The 13,104-nt window shown below is 45.4% G+C and overlaps 1 protein-coding gene across 5 annotated transcripts in view; it reads right to left on the reverse strand.

Moving 5' to 3' along the window:
* Positions 1 to 13,104, reverse strand: part of Mob2 (MOB kinase activator 2) — a 56,087-nt gene that overhangs the window by 14,919 nt on the left and 28,064 nt on the right. For 2 of the 5 annotated variants that reach the window (XM_028787003.1, XM_028787007.1), the window contains exon 1: positions 2,652 to 2,849. The exons of the other annotated variants lie outside the window; for them this stretch is intronic. In XM_028787003.1, coding sequence (XP_028642836.1) covers positions 2,652 to 2,761 — 110 coding nt within the window. In that variant the 5' untranslated portion in view covers positions 2,762 to 2,849. Of the gene's footprint in view, positions 1 to 2,651; positions 2,850 to 13,104 lie in introns of those variants that run through there. 5 annotated transcript variants of the gene reach the window in all.

Below are 13,104 nucleotides of genomic sequence, written 5' to 3' on the forward strand. Positions count from 1 at the left end.
CCCTGCAGTGAGGCTTAGCCTGTATCTTCCCACAAAGCCCCGTTTAGAGCTCCACCTTAAGTTCTCTAGCCTCTGACCCAACACAGATGCTTACAAAGCAAAGTACTCTATGAGAGGAATGCTCAGACTTGGGGGAAGCATACATAGCAAGTCATGAGGATGAAGGACTTAAGAACACCAAGGTCTGAGGATGGTGGGGAAGGCATCCAAGAGTCTAGAGACAAAGTACATCACTCCAAAGAAGTAAGGAACATTGAGTATGGATATCTTAAGCCTCTAAAGAAACAGAATGTTTGCTCCCCACACTGCCACCTGAACAGCCCCAGCTAGGTTAACAGTGAGGGGCCAGATAGAGTGGGAATTTAGCAACGAGGGACTAGAAGTTAACCTCTAGAGGCCTGGAATGAACCTTAAGAAGGCAGATGCTAATACTAAGAGTTTAGGGATAACACTCAAGGATGACTATTAATGAACAAGGAGTACGGCAAGCAGGCAGGGGCATGAAGATCTTAAAGATACAAGCCCTCCCAGGCCAGGTCTGTGAAATACTACTATTCAGATACAGCACAGCTAAAAGCTAAGAGGACAGTGCTATGAGTTATTCTACTGGAGACTCCCACAGTCCTGGTCAGAGAAAGTACCTATGGTGCAGCCTACTCAAAGAACTAACTCTTCCCATCAGTGTAGGGGCCCCTTATCAACAGGGCACAAGCTAGCATGGCCTTCAAAGCCTAGCCAAATACTCCTAGGCTCTCCTCAACCCCTCAATAGCTGGTCCTCCACTGCTGGACTATGAGTATACTCACTCCTGGTTACCATCTCTTCTGCAGCAATTATCAGGACTTAGGTCTCTGTGGTGCCCAGAAAGTCCAGTTCTTATACTGAAAGCCCATATCTGGACCAAGTCCTCACTAACTCCACTGCCTAATACCTGGCTTCAAGGGCCAAGATAGAAGATCCTCTGAGTCCTATCTTATCCTTCAGCACTATCATACTACACAGGTTGGGCTGGTCAGAAGCAGTGAAGAGGGTCACTGGAGGTCTCTCAAGAGTATCTGTGCCCCTATCCAGAAAAGTTAGTACCTCAAGATAAGGCACACTTTCACTAAGGACTCTGACCCAGTAAAGGACTCACTCACCTGGAGAACAAGGCAGTAAAGAGACAGACACATTAGGGCTGAGGTATGCTTAGACAGTACCCACTTATCCTCACTGAATTCAGTGTGATCCTCAAGAAGGCCAGGCTAAGGTGTCTCCCAATAGGACCTCCCTCAGTATAGGAAGCCAGGAGTCACTGGCAGGTGAGTGCCATTCCTTGGCCTCCTTGGAGCTGATGTTGGTATCTGTTAACCACACATATGTTAACATGTGTGTGGTCCTCTACTACTGCCATCAATCACATTCCAAATTAGGGGAGATGACACCACCACCTTGCTGACATTCTTCTAAAACTTTACATCTTCACATTGAAATTGACAGCAGTTCTTGGTTCCTGCTTGCATCCCCTGTGGATGCTCCCTGTCTAGATGCTCAGGTAATAAGGTGTCAATGGCCCAGAGGAGCAGGAAGGGTCAGAGATGACCAGGGACAGGTAGGTGCACAGAAACATCTTCCAGAACTCACCAGCCAATTGCAAGGGGCTGTCACAGGTGGATTCATGTCAAGGCCTCACGAAGAGTTCTATACTTTGGAAGTTCACAGTTAAAAGAGGCACTGGAAAAGCAAATGCTATTTACTTTCATTTTCAATAATAATGGTCCTGCATGGTATATATTTTTTAACCTTAACACTCAGCAGACAAAGGCAGTCAGATCTCTGTGAGTTCAAAGCCAGGCTAGTCTACATAGTGAGTTCCAGGATAACCAAGGCTATACAGTAAGACCATGTCTCAAAAAAAAGGAAGGATGAAAGGGAGGGAGGACAAGAGAGGACAGGACAGGACGGAAAGAGAAAAGATAGGTGTCAATGGCCCATTTTGTTAAGAGACAAACACAAGATTCCTACATGGGAGGGAAAACTGACTGGAGTCCAAAGGGCTGTGTCTCTTCCCTTCTGGCTGGGGAGTATAGCCCAAATTGACTTGAAACTGCCATCCCACCAGCAGGTCATCCATACATCCCCTCACTCATCCACTTACATTCTACATACACCCCAGACTTGGAGAAAGACCACCACTGCAAGTCAGAAAAGTCTGAAAAGCTTTCCTGGCAACACTCCAGTAGCAGCTATCATACAAGCACCTGGTATATAGCATGCCACTTCTCTGGACACTCAAGGACAGGCTCCAAGACATTCTTGCCTTGGGCAGCCAAGGTTCGTGTCAAAGAGAGACAGCCATTGGCCAAAAAAAACATGAGCCTAGACAAACTTGCTAGTGATAAAGGCTACTCACTGTCCAGCAGTTTCCAGAGGGAGCAGAGTAGGACTCCTGTCTGACAAACAAGAACTTATATAGCAAAGGTTCAATGCGGGTGGCTGTGCTCCTGAGTAGCATGCAGTGAGCTCAGTTGCTAGACTGGCTAAGCTGCACCAATTACCCCAGCACCAAAGGTGGCACGCCCACCCCAGCACAGCAGGCAGCTTTACTGAGAAAGCAATCAGGGCTACAGCCAACCACCTCCTAGGCAGACTGCATTTAGGCAGGCTGTTACCTGAGCACTTTGCTGACGGCCTGAAGCACCATTTTACATCGAAGTCCAGTTTTGGGGGGATGGTTGAGCAGAGTTCGCTCTGAAGGGAGACTGCAATGTTCTCCAACCATGACGTGGAGATTGTAGAGCTAGTGAGGGAAAGTGGGGTCCAGGCAATGTAGCTCTCTGTGTTCCCTCCCTCGGAAGTGCCCTCCGCCCTTGCTCTAGGCCAATGAGGACCATAGCAGAGACAAACAGCTGCTCCTTTTACATAGTAAGAGCCGCCCAGGCTGGTGAAATAGGGGAGTGTCTGAACTGCTTTTGCAAAGTGAAGAGCTGGCTGGGCAGGGTGGAATCAGCAAGGCCAAAAGGGTGGAGACAGGGTGGACCCAGCAGTGGGAAGGACCTGTCAGAAAGATCCAAGTCACACCTGGAGGCCCTCCCTTGCCACCTAGACCTAGGCTGAACACAGCCTTGATGAGGGAAGACTAGAAACAGCACGTAGGCAGGGCTTCTTTGACAAGCACACTCAGGACAGGGATCAACAGGCCACTAGGGTCCCTGCAGAGTGGGTACTAGCTGCTAGTACTCTGCAGGACAGTGTCAGACAAGCTTTTTGAAAAGGGTCAATAGGTTTCTGGAGAATCTGGAGGACACAAAGCTGGTTCTGGACAGTGCTGTTCCTCAGGTCTGCCAGTGAGGATCACTGCCACTATGAGCCATAGGAAGCAAGAATATCTGGAACACCTCATGGGCACCCAAATTGTGTAGCCAAGGCCTTGTTTATAGAAATCAGATAACTGGAAGTAGTCACTCTCACCCCATCTCATCCTGGGCTCCACTGCAGTGTCAGAATAATCAACATGGACTGACAGGGAGGTACTTCCCTCAAGCTCTACTATGGTTTGGGTGGGAGTCAATCTCCCATTCTCCTGCCAGCCAAGAGATGGACACTGCAGAACTTCTCCACAGAGGTAACAGGTATGAACCAAGCTTGGGTGTTTCTTACTTTTTTTTTTCCTCGAAGTTAGCCAGAGGCTACGGGATGAAAAAGGAAAATGGTCTTCTCTTAACCTCCCACTAAGGGTCCCCATATGACTTGTCTCTGAGCCAGGAGCCCCAGCTTTCCTGCTAGGCTGTCTGTAACGTCTCCACTGTACAGAGCTCTCTCCTCTCAGGAAGAAAAAGAAAAGGCTTATTCAGCCAAGAGTGAGTAGGTGAGTGCTGAAAAGCTTGGCCCTACCTCCTGGAGGGTGGTCTGGTTACAAGAAGCTGAGCCTTTGAATAACATACTTCCTGGTAGTAGTATATAAAAAAGTGCTAGATGTGTGAAAAAGCAAACAAAAACCAGAAAAATGCAAACTATGACCAGGAGAGAAAGCTGGTGCAAACAGATTCTGAAAGGACAACGATCCTGAGTAACTGAACCCCATAAGCAGGTATGTGTCAACTTTTAGAAGTTAAAAACAGTATCCAAATGAACAACATGCCAACATGTAAGTCAAACTGTCACATTGTGAAATGAGACCCAAGTGACATGAGAAGGCAGGGCAAGCCAAGCAGCTGGCTAAAGAGCAGATAGAAGGCAAGAACCTGCAAATTTCATGGTGGATGGAACTAGAAAATATCATCCTGAATGAGGTAACCCATACACAAAAGAACACACATGGTATGTACTCATTGATAAGTGGATACTAGCCTAAAAGATCAGAATAACCACGATTCAACTCACAGACCATATGAAGCTTAAGAAGAAGGAAGACCAAAGTATGGATGCTTCAATCCTACTTAGAAGGGAGAACAAAATAATCAAGGGAGCTAGAGGGAGGGAGGGATCTGGGAGGGAAAGAGGAGGGGGAGGGAAGAGGCAGGATCATGTACGGGAAGAGAGAAGAGAGAAGTACAGAGGGCCAGGAAAATGAATAAAAATATGTAACGGTGGGAGGTGGGGAACTTGGGGTGGCCACTAGAAAGTCCCAGACGCCAGGGAAACAAGAGGCTCCCAGGACCCAGTTGAGGAATGGAGCCACCCTTCCATCTCAAAATTATTAACCCAGAATTGCTCCTGTCTGAAAGGAAATAGAGGGACAAAAAGTAGAGGAGAGACTGAAGGAAAGACCATCCAGAGACTACTCCACCTAGGGATACATCCCATCTGCAGATACCAAATCCCAACATTATTGCTGATGCCAAGAAGCGCTTGCTGACAGGAGCCTGGTATAGCTGTCCCCTGAGAGGCTCTGCCAGCATCTGACCAATTCAGATGCAGATACTCATAGCCAACCAATGGACAGAGCCCAGGGACCCCAATGGAAGAGTTAAGGGAAGGAATGATGTAGCTGAAGGGGATTGCAACTCCATAGGAAGAACAACATCAACTAACCAAACCCCCCAGAGCTCCTAGGGACTAAACCACCAACCAAAGAGCATACATGAAGGGATCTATGGCTCCAGCTACATATGTAGGAGAAAATGGCCTTATCTGGCATCAGTGGGAGGGGAGGCCCTTGGTTCTGTGGAGGCTTGATGCCACAGTGTAGGGAGATGCTAGAGCAGTGAGGCGGGAGTGGGTGGGTGGGTGGGTGGGAAAGCACCCTCATAGAGGCATAGAGGGGAGATGGGATGGGGAGTTTGCAGAGTGGAGACCAGGAAGGGGGAAGACATTTGAAATATAAATAAATAAAATAGCCAATAAAATAAATAAAATGAAATTTTAAAGAAGGCAAGAACTGAAAAGGTGAAATCAGTGCTCTGTAAACACAGACAGAGGCTGGCCAAACAGTATAAGACCCAAAGTCCAGGGAAGGATCAGGACAGAAAATCATCCAAAATTGTATTCAGGAAAGTGGTATGATTCAATCTATGTTCCTTACAGGTTTTGCTTGTTGTGGTATATGCTAATGGGGATGGGGCAAGAAATCTGGGCTAGCAGCTTCTCCAGGCATTGAGGTACCTGGGGTGGGAAAAAGCACTTGCCCAAAATGCTCTGCAGACAGCACCATGGCCTGATGGTGAGCTTGGTATGGATGATGGAAAAGATGGCATCCAGTATGGCTTACAGCCACTTCATACCTGCATCACTTTATTCTGTCTTACTATTAAGAATAACCTGCAGCTGGGGAATCTTAAAGAGAGGGCTTATTTAGCTTACAATTCTGAAGTTCAGGGCCCCCCCATCTGGCAACTGTCAAAACTAAAACCAACCAACCAACCAACTACCACCACCACCACCACCAACAACAACAACAACAACAACAACAAACCTCAAATATTCCCTTTTATTTTTATGACTTTATGTGTATGGGTGTTTGTCTGCATGTATATTTATACATGTGTCTGGTACAAATGGAGGCCAGAAGTGAGCACAGGATTCCTTGGAACTAGAGTTACAGATGGTTATGAGCTGCCATACAGGTGCTGAGAATCAAACTTCCAGTCTTCTGGAAGATCAATCAGTGCTCATAACCACTGAGCTGCCTCTCCAGCTTCGTATCAACTGCCTTTTGCTGACTAAATTCCAAGGTGTCATATGAAAGATTTCTCTAACCCTTATCACCCACTGAAGCTCTTGCCTCTGAACATCACGATAGGAATCAGTCTCTACTGATAAATGTCTCATACTGGAGATTAAAATCAACATACAGGCTGGGGGTTGGGGGGAGCATATGTAAACCATATTCAGACCACAACAGTACCTATCAGAATGGCTAAAATAACGTACTAACAAAAACATGGAACAAGTAGATTCCTTAATCATTATCAGAGGGAATCTAAAATGACCAGCTAGTCTGGCAAACAGTTTGAAGGTATTCTAAAAAGTTAAATATACAATTACCATGACTCAACTACTTCTCTCCTAGGCATGTGACCTAAAGAAATGAAAACTATGTCAAAACAAAGGTATGAAAAAAGTATGAAATCATTCAGTGGAGAAAGGAATGTGTTGGTAAGAAATAATGGTAAGGCCCCATCTCGCACCCAGATGCATCAGAGAACTAAACACAACCAAAGCTTAGCAATGCCTCTGCCAAGCCCAGAGTAGGCAAAGTTTTTCAGAATATAAACAGCACTAAATTAAAAAGAATAAAAAGGATCTCACCAACACTTAAATATACTCAAATTTTTTTTTTTAGTGCTACTAAAAAATGAACATACTTGGGCTGGAGAGATGGCTCAGCGGTTAAGAGAACTCACTGACTGTTCTTCCAGAGGTCCTGAGTTCAATTCTCAGCAACCACATGGTGGCTAACAACCATCTATAATGGGTTCTGATGCCCTCTTCTGGTGTGTCTAAAGACAGCAACAGTGTACTCACATACATAAAATAAATAAATCTTTAAACAAAATGAACATACTTGGAGATGCAAAGACAACTCAATGGTTATGAGCACTGATTGCTCTTCCAGAGGACCTGGGCTCTATTCCCAGCATTCATGTGGCAGCTCACAAACATCTGAAACTCAGCTCTAAGGCATCTGATACCCATTTCTGACCTCTGCAGGCAACACCTGTATACTAGGCACACACATGGTACACACACATACACAAAGGCAAAACCTATATATACCTAAAATAAAAATAAATTAATCATTAAGTTAAAAAATGAACAATATAGGTAACCATAAGTTGTATGTACCCAACTAAATACTTTTATCTGCACTAAGTTCAGAAGTCCTACAACTCAATTATTTAAAAACAATCCTGTTTTCAAGAAGAGCTAAGATTGAACAAGCTATGTTACAAAGGCAGACAATCACACAGTGTTCTGGCTGGTTTTATGTCGACCTGCCACAAACTAAAGACCTCTGGGAAGTGGCAATCTTAATCCAGGAAATGCCTCTATAGGATTGGCCTGTAGACGAGTCTGTAGGATATTTTCTTGATTGATAATTGATATGAGAGGACACAGTCTACTGTGGGTAGTACCAACCTGGGTAGGTCCTAGACGGTATAAGAAAGCAAAAAGAGCAAACTATAGGGAGCAAACTGGTAGGCAGCACTCCGCAATGGCTTCTGCTTCAGTTCCTGCCTCCAGGTTCCTGCCTTGATTTCCTGTCCTGAATTCACTGGATGACAGACCAAAAGTTGTAAGATGAAAAAACACCTCTTTACTCCCTAAATTGTTTTTTTGTTACAGTATTTTATCACAATATAAAAGCCCTAACTAATAGATACCATGGCTCAGTGGTTAAGAGCACTGACTGCTCTTCCAGAGGTCCTGAGTTCAATTCCCAGCAACCACATGGTGGCTCACCACCATCTGTAATGGGATCCGATGCCCTCTTCTGGTGTGTCTGAAGACAGCAACAGTGTATTCATATACATAAAATAAACTTGTTAATCCAAAAGGAGGAGGAGGAGGAAGAGAAAAGAAAAAAGGAAAAAGAAAAAGAAAGGGCATTTGTTGGGCTGGAGAGATGGCTCAGAGGTTAAGAGAACTCACTGACTGTTCTTCCAGAGGTCCTGAGTTCAATTCCCAGCAACCACATGGTGGCTCACAACCATCTATAATGAGATCCGGTGCCCTCTTCTGGCCTGCAGGCATATAAGCAGGCAGATATTATACATAATAAATGAATCTTGAGAGAGAGAGAGAAAGAGAGGGAGAGAGGGAGGGAGGGAGGGAGTGAGTTTTAAAAAAGCCCTAAGCCACAGGCTACTATGCATAAGAGAGTACTTAGCAGGGATGGTTGCTGGGAAGTGTACACGTTCCATGCCCTACCCCTGTCTTCACTTCCTGCTACCTGAGAATGGCTCAAGCCAAACAGCATGCAAATACATGACAAGGTGAGTAAAGGAGGGAAGCAGCCAGAGAAGGAATACAACAATGGTGTGGATAGAAAATGGGATGACTAATTTGGGAAACAGTTGGTAGTTTAGAATTTCAAAGTTATACCAAGACAGTAATTCTACAGCTAAACACTAACTCAAGAGGAAACAGAAATGTCTGTGTATATAAAGATTTAGGAAAGAACATGGCAGCAGTTAGAATGCAAAAGCCTTGCTCTAAAAGGGGGAAGAGAGGTCTGCTCTTGGAAGTCACTGCCCAATGATCAGTAGGGTTCAGCTGGAAAACTGGTGCAAACAAGCTACAGGTAGTATGATTTGAGCATGTGACTAGGAAGTGTAGCAGACATGCAGCTGTAGTTGTAGGAGTGCTCCAGTACCTCTGCACTGGATTGCCACTGAAAACACAAACTCAAAGATAACTCTTCTGGTGTCAAGATCCAGCTCTTTTCTGCCATCAAACAGCTTAGCATGTCCACATCAAAGAAAGCAAGGGCCTAGCACCATACCACCCTGACCCTGTCTGATGTCAGAAGCTGCATAGGGTCAGATATGGAGATGGTCAGATACCTGATGGTACTTTGTTCTCACAAAGTACTCCACAGCTGCAGGAAGTAAAACAATGAAAACTTCAGTTTTCTGGATGTGTCCACCTGAGATTCCAGTTAAGCAAGGTCAGTTAAGAAACTCAGGAACTAAGGAGCTACAAGTATAGCAAGTACACCTTTCAAACCAAAGTTTGCAGAAGGAAGCCCGTCAACAAAATAATCAACTACCAGTCAAAATATGAGAATAGAAATTTTTGAGACAATGAACAGATTCTAAGGACAATGATTCCTTAGAAACAACCAGGAACCCTCTGTACCCCCACCTGCTATATGACAGACTCTGTCCTGAGGGGGCATGATAGAACTGGAGTTAAGACAACCAAAATCTGGGCAAGACAGAGGATATTCCCTGGAGGATAGTGTCAAAGCCCTCAAATACTTGAGAGGAGAAGGCTGCCAAAAGCTCCACTAAGGCCTAACCATGAACTGACCAAGGTATGTATATATAAGTACTACAGGGTAAGAACTACCTGGGTCTAAGGGACATCCTAGAAGCTCAGTCATCTACTGGGTGTCCAGTAAAGCACAATGAAGGTTTAGAAGAAGAATCATTTTCATGTTCTCAGTCCACAGGGCCTGTGCTCCATCCTTATAGTTACTGATGGCATCCAGAACAGTGTTCAGGGAGCCTTATGGCTGACATACTCAGGAACAAAACTAATTACAAGCTCATGAGGGAAGACTGGGAAAAGGACAGGCCTTTTTCAAGACAGTAACCTCTGTGATATATGCAGCTGCCTGGACTGGGAAGCCCACAGTAACCCAGCTGAAGGGAACTATATCCCCAGACTGGCCATACTGGTATCTGGTTTGCCTTCCCAAACACACACCTGGATGCCACAGCTTGGCTCTTCAATCATAAATACTTCCCCCAAGTGAGTCTCTTTACTTCTGTATTTGTCTCTGACCTCATAGCGCCTGCCGTGTTGACAGATTAATTCTGTGTTCCCTTCCATGCAAACCAGAATCACCAGGATATCACTTAGTTGCATTATTGATACCTGTATCAGTGATTCAGCAAAGATACCAGAACACTGAACTCTATCACTGATGGCAACTGTGGTTAATAACAGGGAAATGAGAGACTCATGGTGCTCAGCTTACAGCTCCAGCCACTCATTCTTGCTCTTCTTCATCCCTTCATTGCATACATGCAAACACACACACACACCCCTATCTCTCTGGACAAGCACTGAAGCTGTTAATGCAGTAGTCTGGAGTGGAGCATCAAAGCTCTGTCTTCCAAAGCAAAATCCCTGGGGCAGGCTAGATATACCCCATAAACCAAAAATCTCAGTCAAAACTATGAAGCAAATGAATCTCCTGCCACTTTTCAGGGATCCATCATAAACACAGGAGGGTACTTAGCACACATGGGAGCTGAAATGTTTCTTTCAAAGGCAGGCAAGCAAATGAAACAGAAAAAATGGAGATGTCTTTTTGTTGTGGCCACCCTAGACAACACTTCCACAATTCTACTGTCAGGCTGCTGTAGCTGGCAGACACATGGCTCTACACAGCCAGCCAAGCCCCTCAGACCCAGGGTAGAAAAACCCATTCCATAGACTTGGGCTGTTCTCTGGTCCCACAAGCAAGAGCAGGGTTTGAATAAAGAGTGTCTAGTGGTCAGCACTGGGATCAGTTCCAAAGTAAAAAGCTAGTATCACAAAGAATCTGAAGACCCTGACATTCAGTGTCTTGCTAGTCACCTTAGGGTAAAAGGCCATTCACTGGCTGCTGCCTTTGGAGTTCCAAAACATCTGAGCTCCTAGAGATGCTTCCAGAAATGAGTTTGTGCCATGGAACAGCACTAGTCCAGTCAGAGAACTCCAACTAGTAATCCCTGGTACCCAAGTACATCAGGGAGGAGTAGAGCACACAGTGCCCCGTACACTAAGGGATGGCCTTGCATCATAGATATAAAGTCCTTTATGTGAGATATCTGGCTCTATACCCTATGCCCAGGACCTTTCTTCAATAGCTTACCAAAGCCCAGCCAGGGCTGGTAAGACTGGACAATCAGTCTATATTGAGGGTTCAATTCTGCCAGGCTTTGAAACAGGCAACTGAGAAAGGATCAGGGAAAAGAGTCTTGAGGTAGGAGCTCAGGTGTTAAGGAAGAGTAGTCAGTGGAAGGTTAAAGGGAAGAGTACATATAAGAGGGATGAAACTTCTAGGGACTGAAATGTGAGGTCTGAACTGTGGTCTAAGGACCAGGAAAGCCCCTGTAGGATTTAATTAATAGAGCAGGATTTAATTAGGAGAGTCGATTTCACTGGCACCATGGAGCAAAACAGAAAGATCAGTACACACTCAGACATCCTACATAACCACTGTTACCTCGGTGATATACAAATGTAGACACATCAGCCTTGGCTTCAGCCTTGTTGTCCCATACCCCCACAAGAGATGGAGCTAGACTTTCTCCAGCATGCTGAACAATTCCTCCAGAGAGCTTCCTCCTAAAACTCAGGGCTCAGCATCCAGATGATGGCAGTTCACATTCATGAATGACCAACAAGTTGGTATCATCATGAAGTACTCCTACACTGCAGATTCAGGTGCAGCAGATACCCACACAGGACCACCTACACACAGAAGGGGTGCACATAAGCAAACACCTTCAAGCATACATCTGCCTTTAGCTTGCATACCTGAGGCAAATTCCTGATTGAGAAGCTCCAGGGTCCACAGACCCATTCTAGCCAGGAACATAGACCCCATAGCAAAGTAGCCACCTCAGTGCCCTACTATCCCCCAGCAAAGTAAGTGTGTCTTCCAGACATATACTGGACAGTCTAGTGAACTGCTCCAGGTTAAGTAAATAATGCTCCTACCAGCCATGCAACCTTAGTCACCCTACAAAAAGCAGAGGCATGCCAGGTCTCAATCCACTGGGAACATACCTGATCAAGGCTATAGGAATTCCTCACAAGCCTCATGCCTGTGGAAAAGACTCCCTGAACGAAATCTAGAGTGATCAACTGCAGTATCCTATTATCCTATGCTACCTGCTCTTCCCTGAGTTATGAAGAGCCTGAAGGATCAGAGGTAACTCCCAGGCAATATAGCCAAAGAGCCAAGGCTGGGCAGAAGGAGCACTGCATGCTCACTGCCAGAGAGCAAGAGCTCCTGGGGTGAAGATTCCTTTGTCCCAGACTCCTGGCAATCCCTCCTCCAGACCTCAGGGGTCTCAAGCAATGAGTGCTGGGAGACAATCTTTGTTCTGCTCACTTCCAGACAGTGCATACTCTTTTCCTGGTGTGATGAGGTTCAAAACTATGATGCTGGGCTGTACCTTTCCAGCTGGGGAAGGAAGGCTCCCTAAGATCCTTCATCCTTCTCCATGAAGGCCTCCTGCACACAAGTGCCTTATCCACCCTATGAGGCTACACCAAGAGATTCTGGATGACAGGAGATTAGCCCATTCAGCAGAGGCTCAGCTTACCAGCTCCCTTCAGTGGAATGAGTACCCTGAGTAAATGGAAGGGTAGAGGTAGCCAAAATGACTATAGCAGTAGCTACAGACTCCCTTCTGACCATAGGGCTTCCAGCCCTGCTAGGTGGCATCCTTTACTTGCTGCCAATTCCAGAGCAATTTCAGGCTAGACTAGGTAGAAAGAGATACCCTGTGCAGGAGTCTGGCAAGGACACAAAGCAGTTGCTTTCTGACAACTATATCAAACTACAGGCTGAAATTCCAAGAAAGAAGAAAAAAAGTCACTCCTTGAGAAACCTCTATGTGCCAGGCAGCACAAAAAGTGGCACAAGGCTAAAGGGATGGCTCAGCAGTTAAGAGCACTTGTTCTTACAGAGAATCTGAGTTCAATTCCTAAGACCCACATAGTAGCTTACAGCCACCTATAACTCCAGTTCTGGGGCTATTCAATGCCCTCTTCTGACCTCCATGGGCACCAGGTATATACATTGTGCATAGTTTACATGTGAGAAAAAAGTGATATACATAGAATAAAATAAATCTTAAAAATCAGTTAAATCCCATTGAAAGAAAGAAAGAAAGAAAGAAAGAAAGAAAGAAAGAAAGAAAGAAAGAAAGAAAGAAAGAAGAGAGGGAGGGA

Source organism: Grammomys surdaster, unplaced genomic scaffold (assembly GCF_004785775.1).
Source record: "Grammomys surdaster isolate TR1022 unplaced genomic scaffold, NIH_TR_1.0 125603, whole genome shotgun sequence".
Lineage (NCBI taxonomy): Eukaryota > Metazoa > Chordata > Mammalia > Rodentia > Muridae > Grammomys > Grammomys surdaster.